Source organism: Papio anubis, chromosome 5 (genome assembly GCF_008728515.1).
Source record: "Papio anubis isolate 15944 chromosome 5, Panubis1.0, whole genome shotgun sequence".
NCBI lineage: Eukaryota > Metazoa > Chordata > Mammalia > Primates > Cercopithecidae > Papio > Papio anubis.
In genome coordinates, this window is record NC_044980.1 from 45,199,740 (window position 1) to 45,217,833 (window position 18,094).

At 35.0% G+C, this 18,094-nt stretch overlaps 1 protein-coding gene across 4 annotated transcripts in view; it reads left to right on the forward strand.

Annotated features, from left to right (window-relative positions):
- The window catches only part of PARP8 (poly(ADP-ribose) polymerase family member 8), a 191,918-nt gene that overhangs the window by 118,717 nt on the left and 55,107 nt on the right, over positions 1-18,094 (forward strand). For all 4 annotated transcript variants that reach the window (XM_021939359.2, XM_017959529.3, XM_021939360.2 and 1 more), the window contains 3 exons: positions 6,626-6,686; positions 7,118-7,208; positions 16,897-16,963. In XM_021939359.2, the coding sequence (XP_021795051.1) occupies positions 6,626-6,686; positions 7,118-7,208; positions 16,897-16,963 (219 nt within the window). The remainder of the gene's footprint in view (positions 1-6,625; positions 6,687-7,117; positions 7,209-16,896; positions 16,964-18,094) is intronic.

An 18,094-nucleotide genomic window follows, 5' to 3' on the forward strand; every position in this document is an offset into this window, starting at 1 on the left:
TACACACAATTTAGAGTTGATATATAAGTACTGTTTTTACTCTTGATTTTCCTATTTCTATTTTCTTAAAAATATCATTTTAGCTTCCATGCTTTTTTGATAATCTGCCTGTCAGTATATTTGCAACATTTCCCCCAGGATATGAATATTTTTGTATTGACTCCTTCACTAATGGGTAATTTTTTCTCCTAACAACATGCTATAGTTTACTTAACTGTTTCCTTATTATTCTATATTTATTTTCTCAATTTCTGCTCTTACACACATGGCTGTAGGTAAGACTTTGAATATATTTGTTACTATTTTCTTAGGATTAACTTATGTTAGTGAAGTGTGGTTGTAGACAGGGCCTCTTCACACACGGAAACTTTTCTTAAACGTCATTCATCATCCTTCCTCATTGTTCAGTTTAGTGGCTCTTTCTTTTTACATGCCTCACAATGGATATCGGATCTATTGTATTTATTAAATATTTGCCAGTGTTCAGGGTCATTCAAATTACAACAATTGGGCTGTGAGGTTTGTTTTGAAGAGTCCTGTGAACTATAAATGGTTTTACTTTTTAAAAGGGTTGGAGAAAGAAAGAAAGAACGAAAAAGAAAGAGAGAGGAAGGAAGGAAGGAAGGAAGGAGGGAGGGAGGGAGGAAGAGAGAGGAAAGAAAGAACGGAAGGAAGGAAAAAAAGAAGGGAAGGAGGGAAGGAAGGAAAGTAGGAGAGAGGGAGGAAGAGAGGAATGAAAGAAAAGAAAGGAAGGAAAGGGAGGAAGAGAGAGGAAGGAAAGGGAGGAAGGGAGAGGAAGGAAAGAAAAAGAAAGAAATAAAGAAAGAGAGGAAGGAAGGAGGGAGGGAGGGAAAGAAGGAAGGAAGGAGAAAGAAAGAGATAAAGCGAAAGGAAAGAAGGAAGGAAAAGAAAGAAAGAGAAAGAAAGAAGGAAGGAAGGAAAGAAAGAGAAAGAAGAAGAAAGAAAGAAAAGAAAGAAAGAAAGGAAGAAAAGAAAGAAAGAAAGAAAGAAAGAAAGAAAGAAAGAAAGAAAGAAAGAAAGAAAGAAAGAAAGAAAGAGAAAGAAAGAGAGAAAGAAAGAAAGAGAGACAGACAGGAAAGATGGATGCAACAGAGGCTGTATGTGGCCTGAAAATCCTAAAATATTTACTGTCTTCATCTTCACAGAAAATGTTTGCTGTACCCTGAACTAAAGGCAGAGATGAAAGTGTTCATTTGCTTGGCTCTTATTCTTGTCGTACTTTCTGTATACTTTCATATCGAAATTTGCACATAATCTTATCCTTTAATGTTTATCATGTAGTACAGACATTATTGATGCTTTGCCGGTTTTAAAAAATTAATTCCTATGTAAATATTTATTCATTTATTTATGTAACCTATAAAAATATTACCATGAATAAAAAGTGCAATTTCCTTAAAAATGAAAATGTGCCCTCTCTCTCTCTCTCTATATATATATATATATACACACACACATACACGCACATAGATATATATGCATTTATTTAGTTTTTGAGATGGAGTTTTGCTCTTGTTGCCCAGGCTGGAGTGCAATGGCACGATCTTGGTTCACTGCAACCTCCACCTCCTGGGTTCAAGCAATTCTCCTTCTTCAGTCTCCCAAGTAGCTGGGACTACAGGCATTTGCCACCACACCCAGCTAATTTTGTATTTTTAGTGGAGATAGGGTTTCACCATGTTGGTCAGGCTGGTCTCAAACTCCTGACCTCAAGTGATCCACCCACCTCAGCCTCCCAAAGTGCATGAGCCACTGCGCCCGACCAATGTTGTAATATATTTTTAAGGAGAGGACAGAGAAAGCACACAGACTACCTTATATTTGGATATGCTGACATTATTTTGATCATAGATATCAAAAAGCAAACAAATCTCCCACTTTCCCTTTCTCATTAAATTACATAAAACCATTTAATCAGTACAAATTTCTTCTCTGAACCCTACAAAAGGGATTATATTTTATTACTTGAATAGTCGATAGAAATTTTTATTTAGTGCCAGATACTGTGCTTTACACAATTTTTAAAATTTTATTTTTAATTGACACACAATAATTGTACAGATTTGTGGTTTACAATGTGATGTTTCAATACATATATACATTATGTAATGGTTAAATGATGGTGTTTAGCATATCCATCACCACAAACACTGATCTTTTTTTGTGGTGAGAACATCAAGAATCCTTTCTTCTGGTTAATTTGAAATATATATTATACTAGTGTTTGCCATAGTCACTCTACTATGCTATAACTTATTTCTGCTATTGAACTGTGATACTGTACTCATTGACCAATTTCTCCTCTTCATCATCTTTCCCTTTATGCTTCCCAACCTCTGGTAGTCTACTCTGTACTACTATGAGATCAGCTTTTTTTAGATTCTGCAAATGACTTAGATCATGCAGTGTTTGTCTTTCTTTTCCTGGCTTACTTTACTTAACACAGTGTCCCCCAGGTTCATCCATGTTGCTGCAAATGACAGGATTTCCTTCATTTTTATGGCTGAGCAGTATTTTATTGTGTATATGTACCACATTTCATTATCCATTCATCTAATAATGGACACTTAGGTTAATTCTGCATCTTGACTGTTGTGAATAGTGCTGCAGTATACATGGGGGCACAGATGTCTCTTGGACAGACTGATTTCATTTCCTTTGGTTAATTGCCCAATAGTGAAACTGCTGGGTCACGTGGTAGTTCTATTTTTAATGTTTTGAGGAAACTTCATACTGTTTTCCATAATGGCTATACCAATTTACATTTCCACCAGCAATGCAAAAGGATTCTCTTTTCTCCACATCCACATCAGCATTTGTTATATGTTTTATCTTTTTGCTAACAGCCATTCTAATTGGAGCGAAGTGATATCTCACTGTGGCTTTGATTTGCATTGCCCTGATGATCAGTGATGTTGCACATTTTTTCATGTACCCGTTGGCCATTTGTATGTCTTTTGAGAAATGCGCATTCAGATCTTTTGCCTTTTATTTTTATTTTTGAGACAGAGTCTCACTCTGTCACCCAGGCTGGAGTGCAGTAGTGTGATCTTGGCTCACTGCAACCTCTGCCTACTGGGTTCAAGCGATTCTCATGCCTTAGCCTCCTGAGTAGCTGGGACTACAGGTGCGTGCCACCACACCTGGCTAATTTTTTTGAATTTTTATTAGAGATGGGGTTTCGCCATGTTGGCTGGGCTGGTCTCGAACTCCTGACCTCAGTAGACCTGCCCTGCCTGGCCTCCCAAAATGCTGGGATTACAGGCATGAGCCACCACACCTGGCCTTTGCCCCTTTTAAGATCAGATTATTAGTTTGTTTGTCTTTGTTCTTGAACTGTTTGAGTTCCTTATATATTATTGATATAAACCCCTCATGAGATGCATAGCTTGCAGATATATTTTCGCCCATTCTGTAGGTTGTCTCTTCACTGTGTTGTTTCCTTTTTAGTTTGATGTAATCCCATTTGTCCATTTTTGCTTTTGTTATTAGTGCTTTTGAATTCTTATTCAAGAAATCCATGGCCAGACAAATGCCATGAAGCATTTTCCCTGTGTTTTCTTCCAGTAATTTTATATTTTTGGGTCTTACATTTAAATCTTTAATCCACTTTAAGTTGATTTTTGTATATGAAGATAGGGGTCTAGTTTCATTGTTTTGCTTGTGCATGGACAGTTTTCCCAGCACCATTTATTGAAGATACTGCCCTTTCCTCAAGGTGTGTTCTTGGAGCCTTTGTTGAAAATCAGTTGGTTTTAAGTGTATGGATGTATTTCTGTGTTCTCTATTCTGTTTCATTGGTCTACATGTCTATTTTTACACTGGTCCCATGCTGTTTTGGTTACTATAGCTTTGTAAGGTATTGTGATGTCTCCAGCTTTGTTCTTTTTGCTCAGTGCCTTGGCTATTTGGGGTCTTTTGTGCTTTCATGTGAATTTTAGGATTTTTTTTATATTCCTGTAAAGGATGTCATTGATATTTTGACAGGGATTGCATTGAATCTGTAGGTTGCTTTGGCTAGAGTATGGATGTTTTAATAATATTCTTCTATCCGTAAACAAGCAATTATCTTTGCATTTTTTGTGTCCTGTTGAATTTATTTCATTAATGTTTTATATTTTTTATTGTAGAAATCTTTCACCTCCTTGGTTTAATTTATTCCTATATATTTTATTTTTCATAGCTGTTGTAAATAAGATTTGTTTTTTCATTTATTTTTCAGATAGTTCATTTGTGGTCTACAGAAACACTACTGATTTTTTTGTGTGTTGATTTTGTATCCTGCAATTTTACTAGATTTGTTTATTAGTTTTACAGTTTTTTTGGTGGAGTCTTTAGAGTTTTATATATATATGATCATGTCATCCACAAACAGGAACAATTTGGTGTCCTCTTTTTTAACTGGATATCCTTTATTTCTTTCTCTTGCCGGATTGGTCTGGCTAGGACATCCAGTACTGGGTTGAATAAGATTGGTGAAGATGGGCATCCTTGTCTTGGTCCATATTTTAGAGGAAAAGCATTGAGTTTTTCCTTATTCAATGTGATGTCAGCTGTAGGTTTGTAAATTTGGCCTCTATTGTGTTATATTCCTTCTATAGCTAATTTGTTGAGAGTTTTCATCATGAAGTGATGTTGAATTTTATCAAATGCCTTTTGTCTGTTGAAATGATCATAATATTTTCTTCATGATTCCGTTAATGTGATGTATCATGTTTATTGATTTGCGTATGTTGAATCATCTTGCACTCTCTAGGATGAATCCTACTTGCTCATGGCATATGGTTTTTTTAATGTGCTATTGAATTCAGTTTGCTAGGATTTTGTTGAGGATTTTTGCATCTGTATTCTTCAGGAATATTGGCTTGTAGTTTTCTTTTGTTGTTGTTTCCTTGTATGGTTTTGGTATCAGGGTAGTGCTGGCCTCATAAAACAAGTTTGGAAGAATTCCTTCCTCTTCAAATTTTTAGAATAGTTTGAAAATAGTTTGCAAAGCACAGATGTTATGATGCTTTGATGGTTTTTAAAAAGGGATACCTATGCAAATCATTTTTATCCCTTTCTTTATATAATATTTAAAGATATTAACCATGAAAGAATAAGAGTATAATTTCATAAAAGTTGAAAATGTGCTCAATGTTTTAATGTATTTTTAAAGGAGAGAATGGAGAAAGCACAGAGGCTGCTTTATATTCTAATATGCTTTGGTTTTTGGTCATTTATATTAGAAAGCAAAAAGATCCCCTAGATTCCTTTATTCATTAAGTCACATAAAATTATTCAGTCATTAAAAGTTTCTTCTCTGAACTCTATAAAGTGCCACAATTATCTGTTATAATTCTATTACTTGAATACATAATAGACATAAATTTTTAGTGAGTACTTAACTATATGCCAGATACCATACTTTACACAGTTTTAGAGTTGGACATATATTCAATTCCCGACTTCCCCACTAACTTATTTTTCATTTGGCAACTTTTTTCACATCTTTAAATCTTAATTTTCTCATCGGCAAAATGAATGTCATAATATTATCCACCTCACAAGGCTGTGATGAAGACCTAATGAGATCATCCATTAGTGCTTGACCTGGTTTTGAACACAAAGTACTAGTTTCTTGAATAGTAACTAAAATACATGTATTCAAGTCTCAGCTCTGCTATAGAGTGATGATGGATAAGTTACTTTAGTACTCTGGGCCTCAATTTATGCATCTATAAAGTGGAGATGGCAGTAGGGCCTTAGGTGTTTTGTGAGTACTGTATTAAATTATCACATGTATGTAAGATCTTTAGAACAATTTCTGGCACATCAATGCTGAGTAAATATTGGTCATTAACTTTCATCATTTAGGTTATTTCTGTGGTTTTTATCTCTCACTATGTATAGCATTTGTAACTTCAAAGTTTTATAAGAATATAAAAAATACAGACATGTATATATGGAGAATATTAAAACTTGTTTTTATATTCTTTCATTTGCTTAAGAAGTATGCTGGTTCATGGCAGTACCTGCACTGTAAAAAAGTTGGTCTTCATAATTCCTTCCTGTAGAATACACTACAGTTACTTTTTTTTTTTTAAATATCAGACTCTTAGAGCTGCCCATCAAAACACTGACATTTAAGTGGCAGAACACTTAGATTGGCTTCTAAACCACTGATGCCTAACTAGAAGGAAAAATTATGGGCGCATTATTGTGTGTCTTCCCCACACTCCTTCCTCATGTCATAAACTCCTTTCTTGTCTTCAGAAGCAGCTCCTTATCCTCAGAGAGTGTAGTGAAAACAAAGCAGTCATATGGGAAGATTGACTAATTTGCCACAGAAAACGGAATATTTAAAACTATGAACCAAACAACTCTTAATTTTATGTATGCATGTGCATGTACAAGACAATAGAAAGATATCTATGTGGTATAAACAGAAAAATGACAGTCCAACTAGATTATTAGTTATTTCATATCTACAGTTAGATGTGAGCTATTTGTCAAAATCAAGGATGAGAATTAGTGATTTAAAATTTTAAATAAAATAACCTAACACACACCATCTTTTAAGCATCATTAAAATGAAAAAAATAATGTTAATTTTTGCTTTCAGGGAATATGGAGCCATTGATGATGTAGATATTGATCTGCATATCGATGTTAGCTTTCTTGATGTAAGTATCAATTTTATGTAATATGAATGATGCATTTAAAATACATTTATTTTATTTTGGGGGAAATTTAATTTTTAGTTGTCTTATAATACTATTAGTTACATATTGACTGTTAAGGTGCTTTGTGAAGAATTGATGTGATTGTCAAAGAAGCAGAGATTTTATAAACATATATATTTGCATTGTTTTTTCTAATGTTATCTGAAATTTATGGGCTTTTATAATACTTTGTTATATTTTAAGTGTTCATTTTTAGTTCTCACACATAGAAGGCCAATATTTTCATGCAACAGTGGGTTTTGAGATAACTTATAGGCCTTCATGTTATATGCATTTTGCGAACACAAATTTTAAAAGTTTGTGTGTGTGTTTTTTTTTTCATTTTGAACTCTAAAAAATGATTAATTCATCTTTTAAATATATTTGTGCAGGAGGAGATTGCTGTGGCTTGGGAAGTAATTCGAACAGAACCTATAATTGTTCGACTACACTGTTCACTTACGCAGTATTTAAATGGCCCAGGTTAGTTTTATTTCTTTCTTTATTATTTTTAATATTAATTAGCTGTGCACTATGCCTTAAGCAAAATGCGTGTTCATTTGTCAGTTCTGAGCAAAAGTGCTAAATATCTTGATAATGGTATTTAAAGAAGTTTGCATTCTAAGAAAGATGGTTTATTGCCAATATAACTTATGGAAACAGAAACATAACATTTCTTTTTATAGATTTTATTTCTTTATTTCTTTTTATAGATTTTCAGAAACTGACAAGTTTCTGAGACACAAACATTTAAAAAATGCAAAGGAGTACTTTGCATGTAGTAGAAACTCAGTAAATATATATATTTTGGGTTTTCCTTAGATATAATTATTTCTCTCTCTGATTCTGAGATTTAATTTTAATGCAATATATTTCTGTCTTTGAAAATGGAGATTATAATAGTGTATTTGTTTGCTGAATCTTTGAGGGACAATGTTGCTATTATATTTCAACTCATAGCTGTTTACAACAAAGGACCCTATCATAAGTCTTGCCAAAATTTACTTGGTAAAATGTTTTTTCCTACCTTCTACCACACACACACACACACACACACACACGCATGCATGCACACACACACAATTGTATCTACTTACATTGTTCCAGTTATCTACTGCTACATTAAAAAAGAAATCCCAAAACTTAGTGGCTTAAAAAAACTTACCTCTCACTATTCTTTGGGCACTTCTTGCTTGCAGTCTCCCATGATTTGCAGTCGTATGTGGGTGGGGCTGGGGCCGAATCAAGGCCTCACTGAGTTGGATACACACGATGTTGGACGTCCAAATGGCTAGCAGTTGATGCAGGTGTCATCTCAGGACTCAGTTGAGGCTTTTGGCTAGAGTACCTGTCTGACACATAGCTTCTTCATGTGGTTTGGGTTTCTTATACCATGGGGACTGGGATGCAAATGCAAGTGTTGCAAGAGACAGGATGTAGAAGCAACCGGGAAAAGACATAGTGAGTCTTTGATTGTATTCTGTTGATCACAGCAGTTGAAGAGCCCACCCAGAATCAAGGGACAGGAACATAGACAGCACCTTGTGAAATCATGGGCATCTTTAATCTGCCACACAAGTTACTATGATGTCTGCATGTTTTTCCTTTAGGCATATCAGGGAATATACATCTACTGTTTGTTGTCACATAGGAAACATACTTGTTCTTTCAGATTTATAAAATACAGGAAAAATCTTTCATTTTTAAAGTTAGTCACTTGTTTTCTGTCTTTGCATAATACATTCTATTCAAATTAATCAATGCATAATATAAATTACATATTCTAACTGATTTAATGCTGGACAAGAAAAAATAAGTGTTTAAAATATTTTTATTCTGATAATTTCAGATATATAAATATGTAAAGAAAAGTAATTTCTCATAATTCTTGTAATAAGAAAGCTAAATGGCTTGGTGTTGTTTCTGTTTTCTATGTGTATATGATTTATTTTTATAAAGTTGACAAAGAATTTTATAAATAGCTGTGCACCTTGATGTTAAGTCATGAGACTGTCCTCAAGTCATTAAATCCGCCATAAGGGAATGATTTGTAATATATGAAGAATATTTCAGTGCATAGTTGTATGTGTTCTTGTTCCTTCCCCACATATTCAGCCATATGGCTAACTTTTTTCTTATTTTAGTGATTTGAAATGTCATTTGATTTTATTTTAATGGTGATTAAAAGAAAAGGAAATCCTTATGTCTGAACTTTATTTAGGGTTAGGAATGAAATTGGGCTGGTTAATCTCTACTCACCCAAACCCCATCTGTGTGAGATGATACTGAAGCAAGCTTTTATGTAATCTTACCTCTGATACTTATTTTTTGATATAATCTTGAATGTAAGGGAGATATTTTCCTTCACAATATCTCTTTAAAGATTTTTTACATTTGCATGGTCTTGTAAATATTTTAACACTCATTTTAACTCATGGTTAGATTATTTTAATGTTCAGTACAATTCCTTTAGTGTCACAACTCATCTGCTCTTTCTTTCATCTATATTGGTTGATTTATATATTTAACAATTTGGAAACCAAGGAAACCTGAGGATTATGTTTTCTTTTTTCATACCTGAGAATGACTTTCTGTTTTGTGAATGAGACAAACTTGTCCAAGTAAAATTAGCGAGGTCATGATAGTTCTCCTCCTACAAAAAGCAAAAATGCTTTAGAAACTTCTCATTTTGTGCCTGAAGTATTTTAACTCTTTTTATTTGCAAGAAGTCCGTTTTGATTTGTTTGTGTTTTGTTGTGTACTTTTTGGACTGCTTTTCTTCTTCTCCTTGATACTAGTTTTTCTGTATTTATTTTTGCATGGTGTACCTGACTGAGTCTTAATTCACCTCAAGTGCATTTTATGTAATTATTTATTATTCCTTCTTTACCTGATAATCCCAATATCCTGATTGGATCTAACTCTTTTGTCCTCCATGTTTTTCATTTCTCTAATTCTTTCATCCTTCATATCTGAAAACTTTATATGTTTTTTCCAATCTGTCTTCTGCTCCACTGAGTGAATTGTTTTCGTGATTTCATCTTAAATTTAATGTTCCCGTTGTATTTTTAATTTGGCCATATTCTTTACTGATTCCATATTATTCCTCCTTTATCACCAGTCGCTTTCATTTTATTTGTTTAGTGTCATTTTGAGTTTTGTTGTGAACATCAATCAGTAATTGTCAAAGGTTTATCATTTTATTCCTATAGATGGAGTTTTGTTTTCCTCAATATTATATACAAGCAAGAGTTGAAATGTTCTTCTTTTGGAAATTAGTGTGATGTGTGAACAATTTCTTCCATTAATAAGAGGAAAGAAAGAGAATTCCATACTGACCCTACTTTGGGGCTGGCAGCTCTGAGATCTGCCCGCTGGAGGGGAGGGCTGTGAGCTCTGCTAGTACCCTACCCTGTTCCCCTGGGTCCCCTTTCCCAGCTCTTGCTCCCATCCCCATTTCTGCACCCTTGGCTGCTAACAACTCTACTTGAGACCCTCAGTAGCTTGTCCTTGGACATATAAGCTTTCTCTTTCCTGGGGAGTGCAGGTAAGTACTTGGCAGTTTTTTTATCTTCCCTTCACTCTTGTGAGGTGTCACTAGTGTGAGGGTACAGTGGCCTAGCTACTCTGTTTCAAGTCTGTACAAAGATGGGGTGGAAACTAGAACTTTCCCTGGATTTGTACCCTTGCTTGGCTTTTTCTTTTCCTATCTAGCCCCTTCTCGCTTGTTCTTATTGTTTCCTCCTGAGAACAATTCCGAGTACATTATTTGTCCCTTGTCTGCACTCAAGGTCTGCTTCTGAGAGAACTAAGGATGATGGGTCCAGGGTCACGAAAAAGGTAGCATCTGCAGAGGGAGGAAGCCCTGCTAGACCAATCTAGAGTGTCTTCTCTGCCTTAGGGTTCATTTGCTCCCTGTTCTGAGAGGTGTCAGCGGTGGTTGACTTTTTTTATAGCATCTGTCTCTTTCATAGAATGGAGAGTTTTGCATCCATCCTGTAGGGCCCCTTAGGATTGGTTCCATCTGCTCTGTGCAAAATTTGCTGGGCATTTCTCACATGGGGATGGCATTACTCCAAGTTTCTGGTCTTTTTTACTGGTTTTCTCCTATTTCTATTAGGCACTGGTTATGACTGTGTTTGTGCAAAAGTATTCACTCACATTACCATCTTACTAGTAAACTCCCCAAGATATTTTTTTCTTATTGAAAATTTGAGGAAAATATGATTGAAACTGTGCAGTAATATGTAATATATGGATAGAACTGGAGACAGTGTTACTAAAAAGGAACTTTTAACTTATTATTCCAGGAGAATAATTAGGTTTTATCCTAACTTATGATTAGGATTATTGCTAGGAAATAAAAAAGTGAGAAAATATTTATGAAGAGTGTTTGTGCTATGCCCATAATGCCTCTGGCTGTCACAGAATACCATTATTTCAGTTTCCATCTGTAAATAGGTTATCACCTTATTAAGGTTAAGCAGATGAACTTCTCAATTTCAGTATCCCATTTTACGGTGTGTTGCCTGAGACCTCTCCCAATATCTGATACTACATCTGTTAGAATCCAATCAGAAAACAAACCACTCTAGTATCTCAGGTAGAAAAATTAAACCTAAAGAGTTAGTTAAACCAGTGGCTAAAAAGTTGGGAAGAAAAGCAGGATGGTGAAGCTCATCAGAGAGTGGTAGGAGGAGACCACTAAGGAAGATGACAGCAAGAGATCACTACAGTCCCTTGGGGCTGGGGTGACACTGGAAAAGGGATGGTATGCAACAGAATCCAAATATCAGGGAAATCTTACAGGTTCTAGAACCATGTCAGGAGTTGCTCTGTAGGAGTTATGGCCACAGAAATAGGACATGTCTGGTAAAGAGCTGCAACCATGGAGAAGATAATGACAACTGCTAAAAAATGCCCACACAAGACAGGAGAGGAGAAGGAAAGAGAGATGAGGGAATAGGAGGGAAAGGAGAGAAGAGAGAAGGGGAGAGGGAGAAGGGAGATGGGGTAGAAGGGAGGAGAGAAAAAGAAAGGAAATAGTACCTTGATTCTCTTTCTCTGTCTCTTCCTCAAGTCCAGAGCTTCCATTAGTCAAACCTAACCAGAAGGTAGTTGGCAAGGGACCATGGAAATGCAGCCTAAAGGTGGAAGAATGAGGAATGGACTTGAGAGCAAACAAAACACAATGGCCTATGTGTATATCCTTGTCAAATGCATAATGCTGTTAGACATTTTTAAATTTACATAAATGCTATTGTGCTATAGATTTTATTCTCTTAACCACTTAGCAACAGAATTGCTGGCCCTGTTGCTCTATGTACACTAATATATACTATAGTATAGATCCACTACAATTTACATATTTACTTTCTTAGTGATGGCCACCTACATTATGGTCAGATCCCTGATGCCATAATCAGTGCTGCAAAGAGTGTCCTTAAATAACTTATTTTATGGACTTTATGACTGTTAACTTATGAACAGTGGAATTTTTATGGGTTGGTCTAATCTGAGCTGAGAGCACATACTCATTATCATTTCAATTGCGCATCTCTACTTACTCATCAGAATTTCTCCAAATATCTGTTAACCATATAGAATTTTCCTTCTCTATGTTGCTTTGTCAAACCTTTATTTTTCTAATGTGTTTCCTGTCTTTGAATTTTATTATTGTTTATCTTACAGATCCCTTTAGTATGTTAGCTGTTGATAACTAGTGGCTTCAATTCATGCAAAAGTCTTTTACAATGATATTTATGAAAAGTTGGTATTTGACATTTTTTATGAAAACTTTTTGAAATAACAAAATTCAGTGATTTAAAAATTCAGTGATTTAAAAAGAGTGTTTCCAATGTGTCTTTGGAAGGTATCAGCATTTATAGTAAAATGGACTTACAAGAAATGTATGGCTAATTCAAGATCTAGACTGACATACTTAACAGTTCTTTTTGAAAAGGATTTATTCCTACATTTTGGAAATGTATAAATAACAGTTATTTAAACATCAAGATTTGGCTACAGCTAATCTGACAATATATCTGTGAGAGAACGGGAATGATATGAATTGAAGACATCTACCTCCTTATCCACTTTGAAACTAAAGATAAGGATTATTTGTATTATATATGGGGAAATATACTTTAAATAAAGATATGATATAATTTATCACTCTTATGATAATGTATAGTTTCTGGAATTGCTGATATAGAGATGCAGTTTTTCATCACAGGACAAAGCTGTTTTTAGTTGAAAATGATAAACAACTAACAGTACTTTAAAATGATTTCTGTGCATATCATCTCATTATTGGTACCTCTGTTCTTGCATGATCAGTGCATTAGAATAATTTCCACATATCTTGGGCAGCCCTCACTTCCCAACTGCAGTTATATGAGAGATAAGAAAACATTGAATAACTTTGACCTTTTTTAAAAACATGAAAATATGTCACTAGTACTTTCTGTCAGGTTCTTTTCTTATAAAAGAACATTTATTTGTAGTTTCTAGTTTTATGTATCGGTACAGTTCTGGGGATTTTTGTTGTTGTTGTTGTTTGTTTGTTTGCTTGTTTTGCTTAGATCACTAATTTTAGCTATGTTTATTCTTGAGTACTTATTTGGATAATTAGACTTTTATAGTTCATTTTATTTTCTAACTTATTATTGATTATCAAGAAAGTATTAATTTTTTAAAATGTTGTTAAAAATGAACTTAAAATGTTTTTAAATTTACAGAAAAATTGCAGCTAGTACAGAGGTCCTATACACTCCAACCTCTTGTTTTTCTGTTTGTTAACATATTTCATTAATACACTGAATATAATTAATTACATTTATTTTATTAGTAATATGTGTTTTAGAACTTGAATTTTGGAATATTTTATGAATTCCAATTTATGAATTTTGGAAATTTTAGAATTTTATGAACTCTTTTAGTATATTCCAAAATTATAGTTCATTTAGATTTTATGCTATTAATTGAGTCAATGTTTGAAATTTATATTTTTCTAGAAAAATTATTTTGATAAATGTTAACACTTGTTTTCTAGTCATGCATAGTATGATTAAGTTTTGGTCTTTGTATTATCAATTTATAAGAATAATTTGTATGTTCTGGATAAACATTTATATCTAGTATTATATAACCCTTCTTTCTTTCTACGTATATATCATACCCAGTTTTCTTCAGTAAAGGCATTAGTTCTACTGCATTTTGGATTTTTCTACATTTTTGTAGGTAGATGTCTTTTGTTTCTCTGCCCTCATCTTCCCACTTTTTCTGTCTGCCTCTGAAGAGATTGTAGCTTCTTCAGTCTTCTTAGAGAAAATACAGTGCTTTCTCATTTAATTCCACTGAGGTTTTCAAGATGTTAGAATGTTTTTAGCACTTTTGAATTTTGAAAGCCTTGGGTTTGGGTTAAGTGGGATTGGAGTGACGTTTACTCTATACCTTACTCTCTGTACAAAGATTAAGGAGTTCTCAGGAAACGAACTAATTTTTTGGTGATACAAACACCCAATTTCCTTGATTGATGGAGCATTTGTGTCCCAAAGTAGTGGCCAACAGGGGATACCATTTGGCTTACAATACAGAGGATGTGTGATCTGAGAAGGTCCTATGAGCAACACAGTCTTTGCTCTAATTATCTGCTGCCCCACCTGTTGCTATGAATGGCACTATCTAAGCTCCCATATGTCATCTTTTCATTTGCACACTAGTTTCTGTTCCCTTTCACCTAATTGGGACAACATCCCAGCAATTCAGTTCTCCTCCTCCTTCCTGTACTATTTATTTCTCTTTTTCTCCTAGAAGACTCACATCAGCATATATTTCTCTTGTCTTAAACAAAAACAAAAACAAAAACACCCTCTTGATCTCAAATGCCTCTTCAGTTGGGACCCTAATACTCTGCTTCTTTTGACTGTTAATTTCCTTGATTACAGTTGTCTCTATTAGCTTACTTCATTTTCCTTTTTCTTTTCTCTCTTTGAATCCACTCAAGTCAGATTTTAGTCCCATCATTTCTCAAACACTGCTTTTGTCAATGTCATCAGTAACTTCATTCTTGCCAAATGATTCATAACCTATTTTGAGTTATCATCTTAATTGATTTAGCAGTATTTCGTAACAGTTGTTTACCTCCTCTTTGAAAATCTTTTTTTTTTTCTTTCTTTTTTTTTTTACAGATAGAGTCTTGCTCTGTTACCCAGGCTGTAGTACAGTGGCATTATCACAGCTACTGCAGCCTCAACCTTCCAGGCTCAGGTGATCCTCCCACCTCAGCCTCCTAAGTAGCTGGGACTACAGGCATATGTCACCATGCCTTTTTTTTTTTTTTTTTTTTTTTTTTTTAATAGAGATGGAGTCTCCCTGTGTTTCCAAGACTGGTCTTGAACTCCTAGGCTCAAACAATCCACCTGCCCGAGCCTCCCAAAGTATTGGGGTTACAGGCATGAGCCACCGTGCCTGGCCTGAAAAACTTATTTGAATTTGTGTCCAGGTAGCGGCACTCTGGAATCTTCCATCCTCTTGGCCATTCCTCCCCAGCCTTCTTTGCTGAGCTGGGCTCGGGGCCTAATCCTCAGACTTTCTCTTTCCTCTACCTACACTCACTAAGTGGTTTCTCATCCAGCCTCATGCCTTTAAATAAATATATATATACACACACACATACACACACACACACACACACACACACACACACTCTGACTGTTCCAAATTTATATCTTTAGTACATTCCTCTCACCTTAATGCCTAAATGCTGGGCTTCTCCAATTGCCTTAACATTTCCATTTTAGTATCAAATAAGCATCTCAAATTTAAAGTATTTGGTCAAATAACTAGTCTTATCTGCCTTTCCAAACCTGTTTCTCCTACAGTCTTTCACATTGTAGGAATTGGTAAATTTCATCCCTCTGGTTGCTCAGGCCATAATCTTTGGATTCATCCTTAACTCCTCTTCTTTTTTTCACACCTCAAATCCAGTCCACCAGCAAAATCTGTCCACTCTCCTAGAAGTATGAATCCGAAATGTTCATCACCTCCACAGACCCAAGTTCTATATATCTTGCCTCACTTGTTGCAATAAGTTCCTGACTGATTTTCCTATTTTTCCCTTTGCTCTTTGACCAATTGATCCTGCACAGCTCCACCATGCTCCTTCCCTGCTCTCATCTCCTGACATGAGACCTTGTTCAGTTCTCTCGCCACACTGTTCTCCAGCTGTTCCTGGAATATTTCAGCATATTTTCTCTTCAGGGTCTTTGCCCTTGTTCTTGGCTCTGGCTGGGACATTTTCTTCCTGCTTGTTCTTATCTAACATTTAAACCTGAGCCCACATAGCCTGCAGCCCATATGTTTTTCCCCATCTTTATTTTCTCCAGAGCCTTTTTTGCCATCTAGCATTGTATCTTTTTTTCTATCTGTTTTTCATCTTCCTCCTCCCAGTGGATTTCCGACTTCATGGACGCAGGGATATTCGTGTGTGTTTTTACTCTTTCATCTGAAATGACTGGAGTGATGAGTGCAAGAAATACTCTTTAAACCAGTGAATAATGAAAAATGAGTGACTTTTTTGAGAGAAGTTATTAATTAACATAGTTACTGATTTAAAGAAATACATGTATATATGTATTTTTATATATTTAGTTACCGATTAAAAATATATATATATTTAGACATATATAAACATATATTTTAACATATTTAAACATATATATTATTAAACATATATATATATTTTAATGAATTTAAATATATATATACACCTGGTAAAAGTATGAATCACGTGAAAAGGAAATCTCCTGTGCCTTCTTATCTCCCATTGTTTTATTCTAAAAATGATGTTTGTAGATGCAAACATGTTGTCTTTCTTCCACTTAAAAAGTAATGCACTAACTGTCCTACATGTGGCCAGTTCAGCTGTTGCTTACTTTGGAGATCATTCTTTCTTACATTTACATATATTATACATTAATATATAATGACCATTAATGATCTCCTGTGTGGATATAGCATAAATAGCATTGTTTAGGACTGTATGTGCACTGCTTTTAAGTGTGTATATGTATATGCACATATATAATGCAGTTTCAGCCTTTTCCTGGCTGATGGTTGAGTTTCAGTTTCAAGTCAATACGTGACTGTGATCCTTTTTCCTTTCTAGTGCCCACTGTTGATGTCTTTCAGATTTCCACAAAAGAGCGATTTGGATTGGGACATCAGCTGAAAAAGTAAGTTTGCTAAAGTGCAAAAAAATAAATTTCTGCTAAAGTGAACCGAGTTCTCATTTTGTTCATGAAAACAAACAAATAAACAAACAAAAACCTTCTATTCAGTAAGAACTTTTTGAAGCAAGTCCCTCAAGAGAGGAAATCATCCTGATGCTAAAAGCTGCATTGATAATTTATTAGCAGGCCTCACTTTTCCACCTGGGCCAGGGTCCTTCTATTGCCATCCCAGATCCACTCTCTTTCCTCCATCACCCTGCACTCTACCTGGGGAGGCTGACCTGTGTAGACATAGGCTCTGAGTCCCTAACATGACCAGTGGAGGGAGGAAGGAGAGTAAGATGGAAGTACTTACTGCCCTGGTTTCCTCCCTAGGAGGTCATCCTGAGCTGACCAGTCCTTCCACTGAAGCCTGCTGCTCTGCTCCAGGCTGCAGCGTGTACATGACTTTCTTTCTTATTGGGCTCTATTGAGGGCTCTCACTGCTCATTCCTTGGGGCCCAGAGGTGGGCAGCCACTGGCCCTGGACTCCTGCACTATACCTACTTCCCATTCCTACCACTTTGAAACATTCGTTTTTTAAATAAATACTTTATTTCCTGTTTGGATCTTGATTTTGTTTTCTGATCTTTAAGTCTATTTTATATAAAAATGTATTTTTAAAAAATAGAAAAAGAAAACGCTGATAGAGCCAGGATACAATGGCACCAGAAAAAAAAAAAAAGAAAATTGCATCTTAGAAGTAAATAGAGAACACTGATAAATTACAGAAGCAAGAATTGACTCTCAAATTTTTCTAAAATCAGATGATCACTGATGTGATCTGAGACACAGACCTTTGGGACCCATTGGCCTGTGTTTTGGTATGCATCCAGAGGGCTTGTTGTGGTTTTCCCTGAAGAAAATAATGATGCCATCCACATGGTCTCCTTCGCCAACCTTCCACACAGGGGGAATACAGCTTTCTCTTTAGACATAGAGTCTAGGTGGGCCTTGATTTCATAAGAAGACATAAAGCCACCCAATTTGAACTGAATTTTAAAATTTAGGCACATACCTCAGTTTGCCATGGTCAGAATATAAACAATAAATTCTATACTTAATATCAGCTTTAAGAATTTGTGTTTATGGAGA